The sequence below is a fragment of the Sus scrofa genome, chromosome 12 (genome assembly GCF_000003025.6).
Source record: "Sus scrofa isolate TJ Tabasco breed Duroc chromosome 12, Sscrofa11.1, whole genome shotgun sequence".
NCBI lineage: Eukaryota > Metazoa > Chordata > Mammalia > Artiodactyla > Suidae > Sus > Sus scrofa.
In genome coordinates this window covers 20,426,093-20,449,589 of record NC_010454.4, presented here as the reverse complement: position 1 = coordinate 20,449,589, position 23,497 = coordinate 20,426,093, and the positions used below count along the sequence as shown (strand labels likewise).

General features: G+C 43.7%; 1 protein-coding gene across 1 annotated transcript in view; it reads right to left on the bottom strand.

The window, feature by feature from the left end:
• The window catches only part of STAT3 (signal transducer and activator of transcription 3), a 63,776-nt gene that overhangs the window by 21,502 nt on the left and 18,777 nt on the right, over positions 1-23,497 (bottom strand). Inside the window, 3 exon segments of the mRNA NM_001044580.1 lie at positions 6,034-6,132; positions 6,991-7,135; positions 8,603-8,753. Coding sequence (NP_001038045.1) covers positions 6,034-6,132; positions 6,991-7,135; positions 8,603-8,730 — 372 coding nt within the window. The 5' untranslated portion in view covers positions 8,731-8,753.

Genomic DNA, 23,497 nt, shown 5'->3' with positions numbered 1-23,497 from the left:
GGAAACAGATATGATCAATTTGTCACCCACAGAAAACTGTCCTCGAGACCTTCGTAAAAACTGTTGGCTCCTCACTGCTTCTAGGTATAAACATCTCAGCCCAGCACAGACAGAGGTTTCACCACAATCCAGTAACTAGTCAAACCTTCCCCCCGGAGCTTCAGTCACCCCACACTACCCAGCCTTCCCTGCACACATGTTTTCACACCCTGTTCACTCAGCCTGGCACACCTGAACTCATTCACCTTCAAACTCGGGGTGGAACTGCTCCCCTGTGAAACCTTACTCAACTTCCCAAAGCAAGAGTACTCACGTTCTCCTCTATGCTTTTCTCACTTTAAGTGTGTGTGTTATAAGCCCCAGTAACAGGGATCAGTCTACTAGATGGGAGTCTGCCCATCTCCTAGTGCCTTCCCCATAAAGGACAGTTGGGAATATGCCAGAGGCTAGAAACAGAATAACAGTGAGCCCTGCGTTGAGGTCGCTTTGTATCAGGGGCTGCACACGTTTTCTCTAAGGGCCAGGTGGTAAATATTTTTGGCTCTGTCGGTCATCCAGTCTCTGCCATAAATACCCAGCCCTGCCACTGCCGCGTGAAAGCAGCCACAGACGGCGCCGGCGTGAATATGTGTGGCTGCCTGTCAAAATCACTTCATTTACATAAGCACGAAGGGTTGTTTGCCAGCAGCCCCTGATCGATCTGGTTGCTCGAACCCGTGCCACCGCTGTAACCAGAACCACAGCTGTGACAACAGCAGATCTTGAACCCACTGAGCCCCGAAGGAACTCCAACTTAAACGATTCTTTTCATCTTACGAAACAGGATGAAAACATAAAGGTTCTCCACACAGCAAACCGCAGGGATGCCCAGACGAGTGCCGTCTGCTACCCTCCGCATCTCCGGAGTCTTGAACAGGGAGTGTTATCAGTTACCCCCTCACCCACATCTGCGCACATCAGCTTTCTACTTAAAATTCTTTAGCGGGCCCCCATTTCCTACCAAAGGGGTGATGGTGATGATAACCATGATGATGGCAACAGGCAGCAGCAGCAGCAAACAGTCAACTTTCATTTTGCATCTGTGTGTCGGGTCCGGTTCTAAGCGATTTACACGTAAGAATTAATTTAATTCTACGAAGCAGGTGCTATTTCATTCCCGATGGAGGTACGGAGAGAGTAAACAGTTTGCCCGAGCTTACACAGCAAGTGGCAGAGCCATGGGGTTCAAACCCAGGCGGTCTGAACCCAAGGTCCTTGCGGTGAACTGTTCTTCCGGGGCCAAGTTTCAAGGTGTGACTAACTAGAAAGATTTTCATGATGGGGGTGCTTGACCAGCTCAGCTTCCCTTAACCCCAGTCAGACGCTGAACTTGCCACACTTGTCCCGAGAATACATGTACTTCTGTTTCCCTATCTGAACACGATCTTCTTTCTGCTTATTCAGCACATCTCTCTGCCTGATGTACATATAATAAGCCTTGACTCCCTCTGCTTTCTCTGCCAGGCCTTCCCTCACTCTCTCAGTTGGACTTAGATGTTCATTCTTCTTTGTGTGCTACATTTTTGTCTTGAAAAAGAAAAAAAAAAAATGAGTTTCCCGGTGGCCTAGTGGCTAAGGATCCACATTGTCAAAGCTGTGGCACTGGCTACTGCTGCAGTGCAGGTTTGATCCCTGGCCCAGGAACTTCTGCATGCCTCGAGTGCAGCCAAAAAAGAAAAAAGAAAAAATTGTACACCCACGTTCATGGCAGTGTTATTCACAACAGTCAAAAGGTGGAAGCCACCCAAGTGTCTGCTGACAGATGAATGTAGAAACAAAATGCGGTCTGGGCACACAATGGAACGGTATCCAGCCTTTGAAAGGAAGCAACTTCTGACACTTGCTACAACGTGGATACCCTTAAAGGGCATGATGCTAAGTGAAACAAGCCAGTCACAAAAAGACACACACTATATGATTCCACTTAAATGAGCTACCCAGAGTAGTCGAATTCATAGGTACAGAAAGCAGAATGGTGTTGCCAGAGGCCAGAGGGAATGGGGAGTTACTGTTTAATAGGTATAGAATTTTAGTATTGCAAGATAAAAAGAGTTCTGGAAACTGGTTGTACAACAATGTAAGGAAGTTAATACCACTGAACTGTACACTTAAAAATGGTTAAGATAAGGAGTTCCCGTTGTGGTGCAGTGGTTAACGAATCAGACTAGGAACCATGAGGTTGTAGGTTCAATCCCTGGCCTTGCTCAGTGGGTTAAGGACCCGGTGTTGCCGTGAGCTGTGGTGAAGGTTGCAGACACAGCTCAGATCCTGTGTTGCTGTGGCTCTGGTGTAGGCTGGTGGCTACAGCTCCAATTTAACCTCTAGTCTGGGAACCTCCATGTGCCGCGGGAGTGGCCCAAGAGATAGCAAAAAGACCAAAAAAAAAAAAAAAAAAAAGTGGTTAAGATGAGGAGTTCTCTTTGTGGCTCAGTGGTTAACAAATCTGACTAGGAACCATGAGGTTGTGGGTTTGATCCCTGGCCTCACTCAGTGGGTTAAGGATCCGGCATTGCTGTGAGCTGTGATGTAGGTCTCAGATGTGGCTCGGATCTGATGTTGCTATGGCTCTGGCGCAGGCCGGCAGCAACAGCTCCGATTCGATCCCTAGCCTGGGAACCTCCATATGCTGCGGGTGTGGCCCTAGAAGAGACAAAAAAAAAAAAAAAAGGTTAAGATGAAAACTAAATATAGAACTACCATATGACCTAGCAATCCCACTCTTGGGCATATACATGGATAAAACTTTCCTTAAAAAAATACATGCACCTGTATTGTTCACTGCAGCACTATTCACAATAGCCAAGACATGGAAACAACCTGAATGTTCATTGACAGATGAATGGATTAAGAAGATGTGGTATATATACACAAAGGAATACTACTCAGCCATAAAAAGAACAAAATAATGCCATTTGTAGCAACATGGATGGAACTAGAGTTCCATACTAAGTCAAGTCAGAAAGAGAAAGCCAAATACCATATGGTATCAATTCTATCTGGAATCTAATATGCGGAACTTTCCACAGAAAAGAAATGCATGGACTTGGAGAACAGACCTGTGGTTGCCAAGGGGGGAGGGAGTGGAATGGACAGGGAGTCTGGGGTTAATAGATGCAAACTATTGCATTTGGAGTGGAGAGGCAATGAGATTCTGCTGTATAGCACAGGGAAATACATCTAGTCACTTGTGATAGAACATGATGGAGGATAATGTGAGAAAAAGAATGTGTGTGTGTGTGTGTGTGTGTGAGAGAGAGAGAGTGAGACTGGGTCACTTTGCTCTACAGTAGAAAACTGACAGAACACTGTAAACCAACTATAATGGAAAGAATAAAAATCATTAAAATAAAAAAAATAGTTAAGATGGCAAATTTCATGTTGTGTGTGTATTTTACCACAATTTTTAAAAAAGAAGTGGGAGGAGAAAAACAATTCCCTGATTAAAGGATATTAAATAAAATGCCTCGAGGAAAGTGAAAAAGTCTCCTGTAACCAACAACATTAATGCTTTGGTATATATCCTTCTAGACCTTTTATCATATGTATCAACAATACCTGCATATTACATAATTTTTTTCTCTTATGAATCAATCTGTTCTTCCTTTATGTTGTAAACAGGTTATTGCTGCTACTGTAGAAGAGAACTACTGATTCTTAAAATATTTCTCTAGAACACAATCACCTTTCTGAACTCTTGTTAGTTCCAATAGTTGTTTGGTTTTTGGCGCTTCTTTTGTCTCTTACTTCCCAACATTTATATTATACTCCCATTCATTTTTCTGTCTTAATACTTTGGCTGGGTATTTTAGAAAAATATTAATGGCAGGAGGCACCCTCAATCTCATAACTGTTTTTAATGAGATTAGTGTTTCACCATCGTGCATCACGTCATGCTCCCTCTGGTTTCTGATAAAATATTCTTAACTTTGTTAAGAAATTTGTTATGCAATTTTTTTTTTTATATAGAATGGACACTAAATTTTGTCATCTAACAAAAATACAATTTAAAAAAATTTTTTAGGGCCACACCGAGGCATATGGAAGTTCCCAGGCTAGAGGTTAAATTGGAGCTGTAGCTGCCAGCCGACACCACAGCCATGGCAACGTGGGATCCGAGCCATGTCTGCAACCTACACCACAGCTCGCAACAATGCTGGATCCTTAACCCACTGAGCGAGGCCAGATATGGACCCCAAATCCTCATGGATGCTAGTAGTCAGGTTTGTTACCTCTGAGCCACAATGGGAACTCCCAATTCTTCTTCTTTAACTTACTAATGTAATGAATTACATTAAAATAATTCTTAATATTAAGCCATCCTTGCATTCCTAGAATATAAATAATGTTTTGTACAAGAAACAGGATGCAAAAATCCTTACCGTTTTCTAACCCAACCTGCCTTTTTAGGTCTTGAGACTAGCATTATTCCAGCCTCATAAAAACTTTTAAACCATCTGGCCTATTTTTTTGGTGGGATAGGGAATGTAATTTTTTAAAGTCTTTTTCAATATATTTCTAGGGTTACTGACCTAGCTTTTTCTTTTAGTATATTTTAATAATTTTAATTTTATTGAATTAAAAAGTTGTTTGATTTTCTATTTCTCTTAGACCAAAATCTCTTCTAAAGCAGAGGGTCATTAAAACTAACATACAGTAGTAGGACATACCTACACACACACACACACACACACACACACACACACACACACACACACAATAGATTAAATGATCTAGATAGATAGATATGACTAGCACACATGTAAGTGTTTCCCCAGTGGGCCAGTTAGTGGCACATAATCTCTATTCCCTGAGTTAGCTGTATCTCTAGTTTTAGTGAGGTTATTGTCCAAACTTAACCACAAAGAGAAATGCACATGAACCTAATGTTTCAATCCCAAACCATCCTCAAGGTGGCTCCCAAGGATAGTGCATTGTCATAACCTTCTGGTGCCAGTGTGAACTGCTATAGCCTTTGGGGAAAACAATTCAAAACTATCTATAAAATTTTTATATATATGTTACATATGGACACACACACACACCCTCTGACCTAACAATTTCATTCCTAGAAATCTATAGTAGAGAAATCAAAGGATGACTAAAGATATACAGGGAGACATTGCATTAGTATTTATAGTGGGGGGAAAAACCTAGAATGAAGTGAAGGTTTATCGAAGAGGTAACAAATCAATTACAGAAAATGTATTTTTTTTTTTTTTTTGTCTTTTTGCCTTTTCTAGGGCCGTTCCCTCGGCACATGGAGGTTCCCAGGCTAGGGGTCTAATCGGAGCTGTAGCCGCCGGCCTACACCACAGCCACAGCAACTCAGGATCTGAGCTGTGTCTGAGACCTACACCACAGCTCACGACAACGCCGGATCCTTAATCCACTGAGCAAGGGCAGGGATAGAATCTGCAACCTCATGGTTCCTAGTCGGATTAGTTAACCACTGAGCCACGACGGGAACTCCAATTACAGAAAATGTATACCACAGAATATTACTCAGCAAATAAAGGCAAGTGAGTTAGCTTCATAATACCTGACTTGGAAGGATTTACATGATACAGTATTAAATGAAAAAAGCAAGATACAGAGAAGTAAAACACATTTGCATACAGTGTGTGTGTGTGTGTGTTTTCCACAGTCTATAGGAGCCAGGAGAAAGGTATAAATGGATATATTCCACACTATTAATTTTGGTTTTCTGGGAAGAGACAATGAAGAGAGGGAGAGAGTGACATTTCAGATCCTTTTAAAAAGCCTTTCCTCCTTGTACTTTTCTGCAATGTTTTAAAGATTTTTTAGAAGGAGACTGCATTACATATGCAGGGGAGAAATGTTATTTTCATTGTCCAGAAGGAAAAACCCCCCACACACATTTCCACCCTTGGAGGTCAGTGCACATCCTAAGGACCCTCGGAGAGCAAGCGCATCTTCGCACACGCGAAGGAAGCACATTTTCATTGTGCACTTTGTCTCTTCTCGGGGCCTCACCTGGGCTGCAGTGGCTGCAGTCTGGAGGAGGCGGGACTCTTCCCACAGGCACCGGGCCACAATTCGGGCAATCTCCATTGGCTTCTCAAGATATCTGCTCTGTAAGGAGGAGAGACAGAGAATGAAAAGCGGCCGTAGACAAAGGAGATGTGGACGAAATGTTGCTAAAAAGCTAACTTCCTCATAAATTAGGGAAAGCCTTCTATCTACTACATGAAGCAACAGAGCAAAGGCCTCAGGGCCTGGCTGCAATTGGTGGCGCAATGAAGGGCAGAAGAGAAGAAGAAAAGCAGTTGCGATGAGCTGTACGTTGGGTAGAGAAGGCCTGGCGGTCTGTCTTTGGACAGTGTTTTATCCTGATCTTAAAGGGAGGCAACCGACTTTGTCAATACCTAATTACGGTCACACCTTTAACAGGGAAAAGGAGGAGTCTTCTTCCTATGAGGGGACCCTGGTACAAGCATGTAATTTACATGCTAACATAATCAGATTAACCCAACAATCACACTATTCCTTCAACCGACCCAAGAAGTGGCTTCCAGGCAATGGTGCTCAAAGGGCACCAAAGTTACTCCTCCTTTGATTTAAAGTACAAGATAGGAGTTCCCAACGTGGCTCAGCAGAAGCAAAACTGACTAGCATCCATGAGGACGCAGGTTCGATCCCTGGCCTTGCTCAGTGGGTTAAGGATCCAGCACTGCCATGAGCTGTGGCGTAGGTCACAGATGCGGCCTGGATCCCGCGTTGCGGTGGCTGTGGCGTAGGCCAGCAGCTGTAGCTCCAATTGGCCCCCACTTGGGAACCTCCATAGGCTGTGGGTGTGGCCCTAAAAAGACAAAAAACCAATAAATAAATAAAACACTAGATAGGTTCTTATAATTTAGCCAAATGAGAAGGGAAATATTTTCGGGAAGGAAAGCTAAAACCCGCCTCTGTGGGTTCAGTTTCTCGTCGCACCTGAAGGAACTGCTTGATTCTTCGCAGGTTGTGCTGATAGAGAACATTGGACTCCTGCAGGAAGCGGCTATACTGCTGGTCAATTTCACCCAAGAGATTATGAAACACCAAAGTGGCGTGGGATTCTTTGCTGGCTGCATATGCCCTAGGAAAAGGAAGAAGGATAAGGAATGGTTGTGAAACCTACACATATGCACATCCATGGACACACACAGAGACATCACCATCAAGGAGGAAAAAAACTAGGGCAAACCTGATGCTTTAACTTACACATCATTTTAGATTCATCTTGCCCAGCAACGTAAAGATCAGCAATGTAAAAATTATCAACAATTATCCCAGATACTATTAGCCACAGTCATAGTTCTATATTTATAAAATACTTGAGTGAAGTGAACAGATCGCTGTTTGGCTTTAAATTCTCAGTCAACTCTGTAGCCAGATTTTTAGTGGCAAATAAGCAACCCCAGGCTAGGATGGTGGCCTATCTTCAACATCTCTGAATGACTTCCCTGGCCCCTCACCGAATTCTAGAAAAACTAGGTCATGGGCCTGAATAAAACTAAAATGAGGGGGAGTTGAGGAAAGATGGATGGGGAATCTGGGATTAACACAGACACACTACTATTTATGAAAGAGAAGACAACAAGGTCCTGCTGTAGCGCACAGGGAACTCTACTCAATATCCTGTGTGAAAAAGGATGGATATACATGTATAACGGAATCACTTTGCTGTACAGCAGAAATTAACACTGTAAATCAAGTACACTTCAAACACATGTTTTAGAAAAGAATAATACAACTTTTGGGAAAAGAACAAAATGAACAGGTGGATGCGAATACATTAAAGTGAAGGAAATAACTGTTAGGATACTGCACCATGAACGAGTCTATTTCTGACTCTGTCTTTTTCCTTTAATGAAAGGAGAATCAGAAACATGAACTGAAACTTTCACCTATGATAGAATTCTCATTCAGATCAGAAAAAAATATCTGTAGCATGTCCTTCAAGTGTCAGAACATACAGAGCAAAAAAAAAAAAAGAGCTGCCCATATGCACTTCTGATATAGAAAACGTTTTTTTTTGGTTTTTTTTTGTTTTTTTGCTTTTTAGAGCCATACCTGCAGCATATGGAGTTTCCCAGGCTAGGGGTCGAATCGGAGCTACAGCTGCCTGCCTACGCCAGAGCCACAGCAACACCAGATCTTTAACCCACTGAGCAAGCCCAGGGATCGAACGCACAATCTCATGGTTGCTCGTTGGATTCGTTTCTGCTGCGCCACAATGGGAACTCCAAAAACGTTCTTACAAGACTACAATAACCTCTTTGTGTTCTGATCTCTTTTGCCACAGTGGCTGTTCGTGTAAGCTTTTTGATGAAATAGTTAGCAAAGAGTTAAGTTAGAGAAGACTGTGTCTCTTGAATCAAACTAAAACCTAACAGGAGGCCCCCTGTGGTGCAGTGGGTTAAGGATCTGGCGTTGTCACTGCTGTGCCTCAGGTCTCTGCTGCGGTATGGGTTGGATTCCTGGCCTAGGAACTTCCACATGCCACGAGCATAGCCAAAACCAAAAACCTAACAATTTGGGGAGTTTCTTCAGAAGAATTTACCAATCTTGACTCTCAATCCAAGGGGCCAGAAACTGCCGGAGCTCCATCGGGAAGCTGTCGCTGTACAGCTGATGAAGCTGCTCCAGGTACCGTGTGTCCAGCTGCTGTAGCTGATTCCATTGGGCCATTCTGCTGGAATCAGGGGTCACAACTGTAAAGCAAAGGTTCACATGGTCACTCCAAGCCTCCAAAAGTTAAACAATCTATTCGACACAGGCATCGGGTCTGGGATTAGGGATAAAAGACGCTTTGGAAAAGATCTTGCATGTTTCTCCCAGTTTAGAATAACATATACACGTGCATTCACATCTCTACCTCTGGAACCACTCTGCAGCTTCTTCCTTCTAAACCAGGATGACAATGTGGGCATGACGCCAAGTTCTAGAACCCATGATCTACTAAAGGTAAGTGAAGTTAAAATATTACTTGACTTTCAGATTTCCACTTCGTCCTCTACAAAACAGAGATCATAATTCCCACCCCTTGGTGCTGTTGAGATATTATTTCTTATTTATTTCTTTATTTGTCTTTTTGCCTTTTCTAGGGCCGTTTTTGGCCATTTGGTAGCATTTTACACACAGGCTTCAATCTTTGGAATACCCTGGATTCAGTAGAAAAACCTTTTTTTTTTTTTTGTCTTTTGTCCTTTTAGGGCCGCACCCGAGGCATATGGAGGTTCCCAGGCTAGGAGTCCAATTGGAACTGTAGCTGCCGGCCTACGCCAGAGCCACAGCAATGCAGGATCCGAGCCACGTCTGCAGCCTACACCACAGGTCACAGCAATACCGGATCCTGAACCCACTGAGCAAGGCCAGGGATCGAACCTGCAACCTCATGGTTCCTAGTTGGAGTCATTAACCACTGCCTGATGACGGGAACCCTCTATTTCTCTCTTTCTTAAATGTTTATTTATTAGCTGCACCCACGGCATGCAGAAGTTCATGGGCCAGAGGTCAAACCTGTGCCACAGCAGTAACCAGAGCCACTGCAGTGACGTCAGAGCCTTAACCCACCGAGCCACCAGGGATCCCATGAGATAATATTTCTAGAGCAGCCAGTTCAGTGCCTAACACACAACAGATGCTCAACAGATAGGAGCTCCTTTCTTTCCACTCTACACTCCTGTTAGGTGAGGTATAAAAACAGTGAACCTGAACTAAGACCAAAATGTGGAACGTTGGGGTTGAGGAAGAGCTAATTCTGAGACTACAGGTTTAAAAGGATAATCCAGGATCTGCCTGGGATTCTCCCACTCAAAAAATAAAGTAATTTTGTTTTTAAAAATTCTCAGCCTGGCATAGAGAATAGATTTGTGGTTGCCAAGGGGGAGGGGGAGGGAGTGGGATGGACTGGGAGTTTGGGGTTACCAGATGCAAACTATTACACTTAGAATGGATAAACAACGAGGGCCTGCTGTACAGCACACGGAATGGTATTCAGTCTCTTGGGACAGATTACGATGGAAGATAATATAGGAAAAGGAATGTATGTATACATGTATGACTGGGTCACTCTGCTGTACAGCAGAAATTGACACAACACTGTAAATCAACTATACCCTAATAAAAAAAAATTTTTTTTAATTCTCAGTCTGGAATGAAAAAGAAGAGAAGCTAAAAAGAAGAGAAGGTGTAGGAGTTCCCGTCATGGCTCAGTGGTTAATGAATCCGACTAGGAACCATGAGGTTGTGGGTTCAATCCTTGGCCTTGCTCAGTGGGTTAAGGATCCGGCATTGCCGTGAGCTGTGGTGTAGGGTGCAGACCCGGCTCGGATTCCACGTTGCTATGGCTCTGGCGTAGACCAGCGGCTACAGCTCCAATTGGACCCCTAGCCTGGGAACCTCCATATGTTGCAGGTGCAGTCCAAGAAATGGCCAAAAAAAAAAAAGAAGAGAAGGTGTTCAAGGGGTCCCCAGGTTCATGAGCATCCCAGAGAAATGCTCGAGAAAGAAAGGCCAAGGCAGCTAACCGCCTTGGGCCCTCTTTCTGAATAGCTCGGCTCATGATAATAGCAATACAGACCAAGAAGTCTTGAGAAGCTGCAAAAATAATAATGAGTAGGCCCCAAGGACTAAGGTATGTATGGATCAAAGTATCTTGAGATGGTTCTCTGGGACAGTGAGAACACTGACTGAAAGATAGAATACACACAAACACTTACGCTTAGCTAGAGTGCTTGATTTGTTTCTCGGAAAAAGCATGAAGCACATAATTACTATTGGTCCTTTCATTAACGATTGTGCAAACTCATAACAAAACCAATGTCTTGGGAGTTCCCGTCGTGGCACAGTGGTTAACGAATCCGACTAGGAACCATGAGGTTTCGGGTTCGATCCCTGCCCTTGCTCAGTGGGTTAATGATCCGGCGTTGCCGTGAGCTGTGGTGTAGGTTGCAGACGCGGCTCGGATCCCGCGTTGCTGTGGCTCTGGCGTAGGCCGGTGGCTATGGCTCCGATTCGACCCCTAGCCTGGGAACCTCCATATGCCGCAGGGGCGGCCCAAGAAATAGCAAAAAGACAAAAAAAAAAAAAAAAAAAAAAAAAAAAAACCAATGTCTTCTGGAGTTCCCGTTGTGGCGCAGTGGTTAACGAATCCGACTAGGAACCATGAGGTTGCGGGCTCGGTCCCTGCCCTTGCTCAGTGGGTTCACGATCCGGCGTTGCCGTGAGCTGTGGTGTAGGTTGCAGACGTGGCTCGGATCCCACGTTGCTGTGGCTCTGGCGTAGGCCGGCGGCTACAGCTCTGATTGGACCCCTAGCCTGGGAACCTCCATATGCCGCGGGAGCGGCCCAAAGAAATAGCAAAAAAAAAAAACCAAAAAAAACCCAAAACCAATGTCTTCTGTTCTCAAAGTTCTGTCACCAAGGGGTCCAGAACCGGACAGGGCTGTGCCACTGTTCCCCTTCCCTTTCTTGGGGGCAGAGACACAGAAGATGCCCTTGCCACTGCAAAGATGGCATCCCTTGGTCTAGTTTTCAAGCACACAATCAGGAAAGTAGGGCAGCAGATTCTACTGCATGTGAAGGTACAAAAACTCTAGACCGACGTAATTCAATACGGTAGTGCATGGTCACATGTGCTCATTGAGCACTCGAAATGGGGCTGGTTCAAACTGAGATATGCTGTAAAATACACACTGGACTTTGAAGACTTAGCACAAAAAGAGAGTAAAATATCTCATTAATATTGAAATGTTAATACCCTAGATACATTGGATTTAATAAAACACATAACTAAGATGAATTTCGGACCTCCCACTGTGGCACCAAGGGATGAGCTGGGTCTTGGGAGCGCCAGGTCGCAGGTTTGATCCCCAGCCCAGCACAGTGGGTTGGGGGTCCTGTGGTGCCACAGCTGTGGCTTAAGTCATGACTGCAGCTCAGATCTGATCCCTGGCCCAGGAGCTCCACATGCTGCGGGGTGGCCAAAAAAAAAAAAATGAATTTCACCTATTTCTTTTCACTTCTTTTAATGTGGCTACTAGAAACTTTAACATTACATATGTGACTTTTATTCTACTTTTATTGGACACTCCCACTCTAGGTTATGTAACCCAAAAGCTGTGGTTCTCCTGAAAAAGGATTTAAGAAATAGATACCAGGAGTTCCCTGGTGGCCTAGCAGATTAAGGGTCTGGCATTGTCACTGCTGTGGCTTGAGTCACTGCTGTAACAAGGATTAGATCCCTTTTTTTGGAGGTTAATTATTTGCTCATCTTTTTTTTTTTTTTTTTTTTTTTTGCTATTTCTTTGGGGCCGCTCCCACAGCATATGGAGGTTCCCAGGCTAGGGGTCGAATCGGAACTGTAGCCACCGGCCTACGCCAGAGCCACAGCAACGCAGGATCCGAGCCGCATCTGCGACCTACACCACAGCTCACGGCAACGCCGGATCGTTAACCCACTGAGCAAGGGCAGGGACCGAACCCGCAACCTCATGGTTCCAAGTCGGATTCGTTAACCACTGCGCCACGACGGGAACTCCTATTTGCTCATCTTGAATACAAATATAGAACCATCACACTCTGCTCCCTGAAGTTCCAAATTAAAATGATAAAGCAGCATCCCACTATATCTGCTCAATCACAGATTACCAATGAGATCACACATGAATACTTGCATTTTCAAACTAATATACAATTGAAAAATTACAAGTTTGCTGACAATTTGCCAATTCACTTCTAATCCTTTACTCAGGGGATTTATGTTGCTGTTATTGCTTTGGTTTTAGCTGGAGTTTTAGTAAGCAATATAATAATTGTGCTATTTCTTAAACCAGAAACCAGCTACAGTATTTTCCATAAAATTAAAGCACCAAAAAATGACTGATGTTACATTCTACTTCTCAGTCTAGTCACTGTAGGTAATTCTGTAAGTGCTACCATATACACATATAATCATTTCTAAATCAAAGCCAAAGAGCAGGTAGTAGTTTTTTTCTTTTTAGGGCTGCACCTGCGGCATCTGGCAGTTCCTGGGCTAGGGGTCGAATCAGAGCTACAGCTCCCAGCCTATGCCACAGCCTAATGCCAGATCTGAACCAAATCTGCAACCTACACCAACAGCTTGTGGCAACTCTGTATCCTGAACCCACTGAGCAAGGCCAGGGATCAAGCCCACATCCTCATGGATACTAGTCAGGTTCTTAACCTGCTCAGCCACAAGGGAACTCCAAGCAGGTAGCATTTTCAAGAACAACATAGGCAGAGAGAGTCAAACAGTGATTTCCTTACCAGCTGCTTAGCCATAAACCATATGTATATATATATATATATATATATATATATTTTTTTTTTTTTTTTTTTGGTCTTTTTTTGCTATTTCTTGGGCCGCTCCCACGGCATATGGAGGTTCCCAGGCTAGGGGTTGAATCGGAGCTGCAGCCACCGGCCTACGCCAGAGCCACAGCAATGGGGATCCGAGCCGCGTCTGCAACCTACACCACAGCTCACGGCAACGCCGGATCATCAACCCACTGAGCAAGGGCAGGGACTGAACCCGCAACCTCATGGTTCCTAGTCGGATTCGCTAACCATTGTGCCACGATGGGAACTCCCATAAACCATATTGAACTAACAGGAGCCACAGGGCAATCAGACCAAATGCTCTTCATAAGAACTATATATCCTCAAGAGATCGCTAGTCAAATTGTCTAGGAAAACTCCTGCCAACTAACTTTATGGTAATTGTTTTACTGGAAAAAAATTTTTTTAAAGTCCTCTTTATTTCACAATCTCAACTCAGTTCTGGTGTTTCAAATTACAAGTTAGTTCTAAGAGACTTTTGCTAAATTCGAACTAAAGACTTTTTAATCTATGGAATAATTCTAAGCCTATGACTTAATAACCACTTTCATGGAACCCTAGAACAGGAGAGCGATTTGCACAATTTGAGTGGCATTCTGGGTGCAGAAAGAGAGAAGTCAATTTATTCCGTAGAGCGGCTGGCTGAGGGCAATATCTTCTCTTAATTCTCTCCATTTAGGTTCTAAATTCTCAGTTTAGGTTCGTAGATGATCAGTGTTAGCAGATCGAGGGAAGGTGAGTGGGATCCTGTTTTCTACAACTGAAGAAAAACGAACAATAAAAATGAAACCACAAGGCACCAAAGACTTTCTGGACTTTTCAAAGTAGGAATTTCTCAACCCCTTGGGGATAACTTACCAACAAGTCACAAGGCAAACAACTGTTGTCTAATGGGGAACTTGTTACTGTAAAGACCACTAAAAAAGTTCAAGTCACGGGTCTCATCTATACACTTCCATCTAAAGAAACCAAGGGATGTGCTGAGAACCACAAGTCCAGACCACTTACAAAGGGCTTCACTGGATCATTCCATGAAGCATCTTCTTAAATGAACACTTCTTCACATTCATGCACCAGTGGATTTACGAATGGGGTGAGTGAGGTGTGAAAGTGAGGAGGAGACAAAAACTGGGCGTGTATAATAATCCTGAACAGAAAGCGATATAAAGATAGTTTCTGTTCCACCCTGCAGTGCGTCACAAGAGACAGTTCCTTGGCTGGTAGCCATATTCTATATTAGAAATACCTATATTTTAAATAGAACATATTTAAACATATTTGCATCTTATCTGTTGCCTACCCTAAGCCCCTCTTTACTGTCAGGAAAGGCCCAGTGACTAACTCAGGTATAAAGTAACATAGAAATTGTGCTAATTTCTATAGAAATCAGTCCTTTGGAGAAGACATTTTTTAAAAGATTATAAAAGGAACAACGACTGTGGAAAATTTGAAAAGACACCAAAAAAATCCCACCTAAATCCAAAAGATAAAAATCACCCTTATCCTATCATCCCACTAACTAGAACTACAATTGACACACTGATGTAATTCTTTTGAATCTATCTCAGAGTGTGTAGGTAATTTTTATTTCTTTTTGAAAGTTGGGATTATTGTGTTATTATGGCTTTGTATTCTTTTTTATTTTTATTTTTTAATTTTTATTTGTTTTTTTTTTATTTTTTAATTTTCCCACTGTACAGCAAGGGGGTCAGGTTATCCTTACATGTATACATTACAATTACATTTTTTTTCCCCTGTATTCTTTTTTAAATCTTACAGGAAAACATGTTCTATACAAAGAAATTTTTGTTTAAAGCCCAAAACAACTATTTGGTTTGTGTTTTCAATACAATCCTGATGATTTATTTATATTAATTATTAATGTTATTATAATTAGCATAATTAGAATATTAGAGTTAATATTTATAAACTCTTACAATTACTTGTAAGAGAATAAGTTTTTATTCTCACCATATACACATTCCAAAAATAAGATGAGGTAGCTGCAAACTCCTGAAAGTAAATGAGGGAGGAGAAAAAAAAAAGAGAGAGAGAGAAAAACTCAAAGGCAATTAAGGCTACACAGAGACAATCTTCATGAAATTCTCACTATTGGGTTCCTGGTGTAACAAATGAAAGGGAGTTCACGTTTGAATATTATAGCTTAACTATTTCACCATTCATAATTACTCTAGACATTAAGACTCCGGAACTTCAAATTTAAAAAGATAATTCAAAGTACACTTGTATAGCAAACATGTAATTTCATTGCTTATAAACAGAAATAGTTCCTTTATAATGATTCGATGTTTGCCTTTACAATAAGAAGTCTATATAGAAACCCAGTTTTGCCTTCCTAAAATGATAAAATTTTGTCTTTTTTTTTTTTTGGTCTTTTTAGGGCCACATCCACGGCATATTGAAGTTCCCAGGCTACAGATCGCATCAGAGCTACAGCTGCCAGCCTAAACAACAGCCACAGCAATGTTGTATTCGAAATGCACCTCTGACCTACACCACAGCTCATAGGAATGCCTTAACCCACTGATCAAGGCCAGGGATCGAACCTACTTCCTCATAGATACTAGTCAGGTTTGTTACCACTGAGCCATGACAGGAACACCCCCAAAAGATAAAATATTAATACCTGAGTGCCCAATTTGGACTACCCTTATTTTAATATTACAATATATTCAATTACAAATAATAGGATATGCTTTAAAGTTGGAAACCAACTCTTCCTTGAAAAATAGACACTGAGATAAACGAGAACTTGAATTATGGTTACCTATGAATGTGGCAAAACTGAATATAAGAAAGAAGTACTGAAGTTCCCGTCGTGACTCAGCAGGTTGAGAACCCAACTAGTATCCATGAGGATGAGGGTTCAATCCCTGGCCTTGCGCAGTGGGTTAAGGATCTAGCGTTGCCTCAAGCTGCGGCGTAGGTGGCAGATGCAGTTCAGATCTGGCATCGCTGTGGCTGTGGTGTAGGCCAGCAGCTGCAGCTCCGAATTTGACCCCTAGCCTGGGAACTTCCATATGGTGCGTGTGGGTACAGCAGTAAAAAAAGGAAGAAAAGAAAAAAATAGAAGTACTAACTTACTAAGGAGTAGAGTCTAGAGAATGAGAAAAATGGCTTTTGTTTTGCTTTGAATTAAAGCATAGTTGGGAGTTCCCGCTGTGGCCTAGTGGGTTAAAGACTCTGGTGCTGCGACAGCTGCAACTCAGATTCAGTTCCTGGCCTGGGAACATCCATCTGCCCACAGGTGTGGCCATTAAAAAAAAAAAAAAAAAAAGTATAGTTGATTTACAATGTTGTGCAAAAATAGTTTCAATGACACTCTGGAGCACACAACCCCTTCCCCAAAATTCTACCATCCCCCTCATCCTTCTTATCTCACTTTAATTCTTGGAAAAGTTCAAGAATCTCTGCTGAACACTTGATTTTTTTCCATTCCAAACTTTGACGTGTGTGAAGTCTTATCAGGAACACTACTCTTATATAATTATCTCATTTAAATCAAAGAGTTATCTACTTTAAAACAGAGACCAAAATGTATCAGATTCGCACTTAACTGTAAGAGGTGGAGACTGCCAGGAATGCAAACAGCAAAATGGAAGGAAAACCCAGGGCCCTGATCCATGAAGGAAAACCAGGATGTTAAAAGCAAAACCAAAAGCACTACCCAAAATCTAGCACACACCCAGCGACCTCTGAGAAAAAGATTCTGAAAAACCATGACCTACCACAGCCCCTTAATATCGCAAATCTAAGAGTGTTACAGAATTATAAAAAACAAACCAAAAAACACTCCATACTTGATTTGGGATCGGCACCATGTTTGATCACAAATATTTCAGATTAAAGGAGCTAGAACAAGCCTAACTCCTTCTAAACTGAAAGTAACACAACTAGACATGCTTTGTCAATTACTCAGTGTGAAGTTTATGGTTAAAGTTGCCTGAGAACAGGTCTGAGCTCCAGATCGAAACCACAAAACAGACCAAGTGTGTGCAGCACATGGCCTCCCCACTCTGTGACACGTTCCCCTCCCCCAAGCAGACACGCTCCTCTGAAGCACTGTGGTGTGAAGCCAAGGACCCGAGAGACTTGATATTGGATGAGCCTGGGTGCCAGCCCTGCCTGCCATGTATCAGCTGTTTGGGGAAATATTACTTGACTACAGAACAGGCTTCTCCTTAGATAAAATGGGGAAGCTTCCCTCTTTTGAAGGTTTGTTATAAAAGTTAAAAAAAATAAGGGATGTACAGCATAGAGTTCCTTTTGTTTTTATGTCATTTTTAGGGCTGCACCCATGGCATATGGAGGTTCCGAGTCTAGGGGTCGAATCAGAGTTGCAGCTGCCAGCCTACACCACAGCCACAGCAATGCCAGGTGCAAGCCGCAGCTCATGGCAAAGCCAGATCCTTAACCCACTGAGCAAGGCCAGGGATTGAACCTGCATCCTCATAGATGCTAATCAGATTCATTTCCGCCGAGCCACAATGGGAACTCCACAGCACCGATACTGTATTACTCCTTCTTGTCATGGCATCCCTTTCACCAACATTTCTTACGCTAAATCCTCAATGCCCTGAGAAGCATACATTAATTCATCAGATTAGTCCTGTGAAATGAGCTTTCCTTGCCACATAAAATACATGCATTTAATGGGTCTTTGTATCATATGCTGTGGGAGGAGGTCAGTAATGCTGTGATTTGGTGTGATTTGCTGTGATTTGGAGAAACAGAGAAGAGAGGGTGGGGTGGTGCCCTGATCTCCACACATAGTTCCCTTAAGGACAGCTTCAGGTCCCAAAAAGACTAAAGATGAAAACATTAAGTGATAGCCAAAGGAAAGTAAAAGATGAAAAAGAAGAACCTTGGTTTAAGAGCACTCCAAATAATTAATGATTATCACTGATATTTACAGGGCACTTACTATGCACAACGCACTCTTTTAAGCACTTGATATATATTTATTTACTCATTTCATCCTGACAACAACCCTATGAGGTAGATACTGTATTTATTCCCATTTTACAGACAAGAAAAATGAGGCACAGAATTTTAAGTGATTCATCCAAGGTCAGACAGGTAATAAGGGCATGAAGCTGGAATCCTACCCCAAACAGTCCATTTTCAGAATTCTTGCTCTTAGCCACTATGCTAGAGTGGGAGTTTTCATCAATTTTAAGGAACCCATGGCCCATGAGTCAATCATAATAGAAAGCCAATGGAATCTTCTGGTATTTTAGCTTTTGAATCAAAGGATCTATTAGTCCAGCTGTAACTGGACCACCCTAGTGATACCCTAACTGTACCACAATTTAAATGGTGCGCTAACAAACACATACATTCATGGAAGGGTAGTCAGGGTAAAAGGAGTCCAAGAACTTGAATGTTTTGCCCAGAAAGCAGCCTTGGGGAACAGGAAGTAAGTAAGGTTAGGAGAGAAAAAGACACATTTCAGAAGAGTGGCTTTTCAAATACTTGGAGATCTGTACATGAAAGGGTAGATCACTCCAGGACCTGTTTTCCCACAATGTCTACCTCCTCTGTATTCAGAGGTTCCCTACCCTGGCTGCAGGAGTTAGAATTACAAAGGCTGGGAGTTCCCGTTGTGGCTCAATGGTAAGGAACAAGACTCGTATCCATGAGGATGCAGGTTCAATCCCTGGCCTCCATCAGTGGGTTAAGGATCCACCGTTGCTGTGAGCTATGGTATAGGTCACAGACATAGCACAGATCCCACACTGCTGTGGCTGTGGTGTAGGCTGGCAGCTGCAACTCTGATTCGACCCCTAGCCTGGAAACTTCCATATGCTATGGGTGTGGCCATAAAATAATTAAAGAAAGAAAAAAATTTTTTAAATTACAAGGGCAGATTTTTTTTTTTCCCCATACCCAAGGCATGTGGAATTTCCCTGGACAGGGATCAAACCCGTGCCACAGCAATGACCTGAGCCACAGCAGAGACAATGCTGGATCCTCAACCCACTGAGCCACCAGGGAACTCCCAAGGGCAGTTATTTTTTTGAAAATAAAAAATAAAATAGAGATGCCTGGGCACCAAACCAAATACCAAATGAGAATTGCTGAGGGTAGGAACCAGGTTTCAATATTTAAAAGCTCCTCAGATGATTCTAATACAAGGCCAGACTGAGAACCTTGGAACAAGAGCAAAGATTAGGGCTCCACTCAGGATACACATCAGAATCATCTGAGGTCCTTACTCCACATGTACTTAATAATCACTTCCAAGGATCGGGCAGTTGTAAAGAAGTAGAAAGAGGAGACTGAGGCATGACATGAAGGTGGAGCAGGCTCTCATGTAAGTCTTACTAAGAAACAGGCACTCTCATTCAAGGGTAGTGGGGAGCACTGCTAAATAGACAAGTGATAATTCTGTTATAGGTGAGGGGCCAGTTCCCGTCGTGGCTCAGTGGTTAATGAATCCTACTAGGAACCATGAGGTTGTGGGTTTGATCCCTGGCCTTGCTCAGTGGGTTAAGGATCCAATGTTGCCGTGAGCTATGGTGTAGGTCACAGACGCGGCTTGGATCCCACATTGCCGTGGCTCTGCTGTAGGCCGGTGTCTATAGCTCTGATGAGACCCCTAGCCTGGGAACCTCCATGTGCTGCAGGTGCAGCCCTAGAAAAGACAAAAAAAAAAAAAAGAAAGAAAAGATAGGTTGGGGGTCTCCAGAAAAAGAGAACCAGATGGCCTTCCTGACATAAGAGAAGCCGTTTTGGCCTGAGCCATTTTGTGATCTAAGTCTGGCCACAGTGCTTGCCCTTGAACAGGTCTCAGTAATTTGTTCCTTCTTTAAAGGAACAAAGAAATGCAGGAACAGAGAAAAGACGGTCAAAAGGCAGATAGTGCAATGATAAAGCAGAGTCCTAGTTCCTCCTCAAGGGATACACCTCGTAATCTGAGTTCAGCAAGAACTGAGGCCCCCACCCTGGTGAGAGATGGAATAAGGACATTGACCCTCCCGACTTCAATCAACTCAAGCTCAAACTCTGTCAACCTTTGCCCCGATTCTTTTTTTTTTTTCTTTTGCCTTTTTGGCTGCCCTGGGGCATATGAAGTTCCTAGGCCAAGGAACAGATCCAGGCAAGGTGGATCCTTTAACCCACTGAGCTGGGCCAGGAATCGAACCTTCATCCTGGCACCGCAGAGACAGAGCCTATCCTGTTGCACCACAGCGGGAACTCCCTTGGCCCCAACTCTACTTTGAATTCTCCTTTGGTCAAGCCTCTTCATGAATATGTATGTACCCTTAGCTTAAAACTTTCCCAGGAGTTCCCTGGTGGCCTAGTGGGTTAAGGATCTGGCACTGTCACTGCTGTGGCTTGGGTTTGATCCCTGGCTTGGGAGCTTCTACATGACACTGGAACAGGCAAAAAAAAAAAAAAAAAAAAAAAAGGTCCCGATCTTGCTGTTCAGGGAGACACTGCTTTGGGAAAGATCCCCAGTGTTCTCCTTACCTGCTGCAAGTAATAATGCATCCTTTTTGCCCCCAACATTTGGCTCGGTTGTGTCTATTGGCTTGACACCCACCAACAGGCAAACCCAGTTTTGGGGTTACAAACTGATTTACATTTCAGGAGTTCCCATCATGGCGCAGTGTAAATGAATCCGACTAGGAACCAGGAGGTTTCGGGTTTGATCCCTGGCCTCACTCAGTAGGTTAAAGATCTGGCGTTGCTGTGAGCTGTGGTGTAGGTCTCAGATGCAGCTTAGATCCCGAGTTGCTGTGGCTGTGGAATAGGCTGGCAGCTGTAGCTCCGATTAGACCCCTAGCCTGGCCTCCATATGCCACGGTTGTGGCCCTAAAAAGAAAAAAAAAAAAATTGACTTACATTTCAGAAAAATCCCTCAGGCTGCAATAATGAAGGTGAGAGATGGCAGTGGCCCTGCTTGGGTGGTAGCATCAGAAACATTTTGAAGGGGACATCTTCCGGAGATATGAAAGGGAGATGTGATGGGGCTTGGTGACAGGTTGAAGGGCAAAGGTGACTCAGACAAAGGGAGGAGGAAGGGACAATGTCTCAAATTCTGCTGTATTTGGTGTTCGAATGGAGGTTAATCGCTCACCCAGAGTCACATAAGTAATTCCGATGCTGGGAGAGCAACTGGGCCAGCTAGCCTCTAAAGACTATTCAGTCTACAAACGATGATCAGGCTGGATCCCCTCTAAACTTGAAGGTTACTGTGATCCAAGAATAAATGCTGCAGTAAAAGCAGTAAATTGAGGAGCTCCCGCTGTGGCACAGTGGGTTAGGAATGGGACTGCAACAGCTCAGGTTGCTGTGGAGACGAGGCTTTGATTACCAGCCCTTGCAATTGGGTTAAGAATCCAAAGGTATGGAGTAGGTCACAGCTTCAGCTCCGATTCGATCCCTAGCCCAGAAACTTCCACATGCCTCAAGGGTGGCCATAAATTAAAACAAAAAGAAAGAAACAAAGAAAATTTAAGCAGTAAATTGATATTTAACCAAAAAAGGTCCAGGGCCTGTTCTCCAGCTGACTCCACCATTCCCCCAAGAAAAGGAGTCAAAGAAAATTACCCGGAAACCTCAGAGCCCAAATACACCAGGGTCACAAGAAGACCCCGTGACCCTGTCATGAGAACTATCTCCCCACATCTGCTTGCACTTTCCATATGGAGTCGAGACACGTTTTCAAGGCATAGACTTGATCCTGCTACTCTCCTATTCAAAACCCCACTGAGGACTCTGCAGTGCTCATAGGCTGAAAAACCACATATGTGATATTAAGACAGAATAGTGGTTTGCTTAGAGCGTGGGTCCTGGAGCCACTGTGCCCAGATGTGAATCCAGCTCCACCGCTTGGACAGGTGTGAGCTAGTGCCAGTGATTTAGTCTCTGAGAGCTTCAGTTTTCTCAGCTGCCAAAAGGGCGGAAAATAGGACTCACCTCGCAGGGTCGGTGTAAGAACTGAATGAGTTAATGTACACGAAGCACTGAGGACGCAGCTGGCACACGGGATCTAAGTGTTTCTAAGTAGTATTAATGTGACCTATGGCCTGGCTGGCCCTGCCTTCTTCTCCTTGGATGGCACCAGCCTGCTGGCTGAGGTCCCAGCCCTCACTCTGCTCCTCCTTCAGCTCCTCAGAAACACCAAGGTCTCCCTCCCGAGCCCAGCCACAGGCCTGCCTTCTAGCACCATCACTTGGACCTGAGCACTGTGACTCTGTAACTTGCACTTGGAACCTCGATGCCAACCGCCAGCCTGAGGACAGGACAAGCCTGGGCTTCTGCCCACCAGTGCGTTCTCCCCTTCTCCCCCCCAGCATCCAGCAGGGTGCTCAGCTCATAATAAAAACACACATATGGGATGACAAAACCCCTGCTATGAATTACAGCTACACTGATGGAGTCAGATTCTCCCCAGCAAGGACACAGCTTCCAGTAAGAATTATTCTGAGGAGAAGACCAACTCTTTCAGTTTTGCTGTTTGAAAAATTCAAGGATGACCCCTTGGTGACCCTTCCTCTTTTTTTTTTTTTTGCTTTTTTGGGCTGCACCCACAGCATATGGAAGTTCTCAGGCTAAGGGTCAAATCAGAGCTACAGCTGCATATGGCTGCCGGCCTACACAACAGCCACAGCCACACGGGATCCAAGCCACATCTTCGACCTACACCCCGGCTCACGGCATCGCTGGATCCTCAACCCACTGAGCAAAGCCAGGGATCAAACCCACATCCTCATGGATCCTAGTCACGTTCATTAACCGCTGAGCCGACAGGAACTCCTCAGTGAGCTTTCGATTAAGAATAAATTCACAGCCCTCCCCCAGTTCAATATACCAGTTGCTCCCAATTCCAAATCTTTACCCCCAGCTAAGCCTCAACTTCTCAGCCAATTTGGCCACTGCCAGCTCCTCTCTCCAGCCTCAAAATGACTCAAAATGTCCTTTCTTCCACTGAGTCAACTACTCTCCCTCTAGCCTTGGCCGCCACCCCCAGGAAACAGTCCCGGAGAAAGGACTTTGTGCCTTTCTCACAGATGTTCTTGCCTAAAATGTTTTTCCCCTTGGAGGCATTATCTGTCCCTTT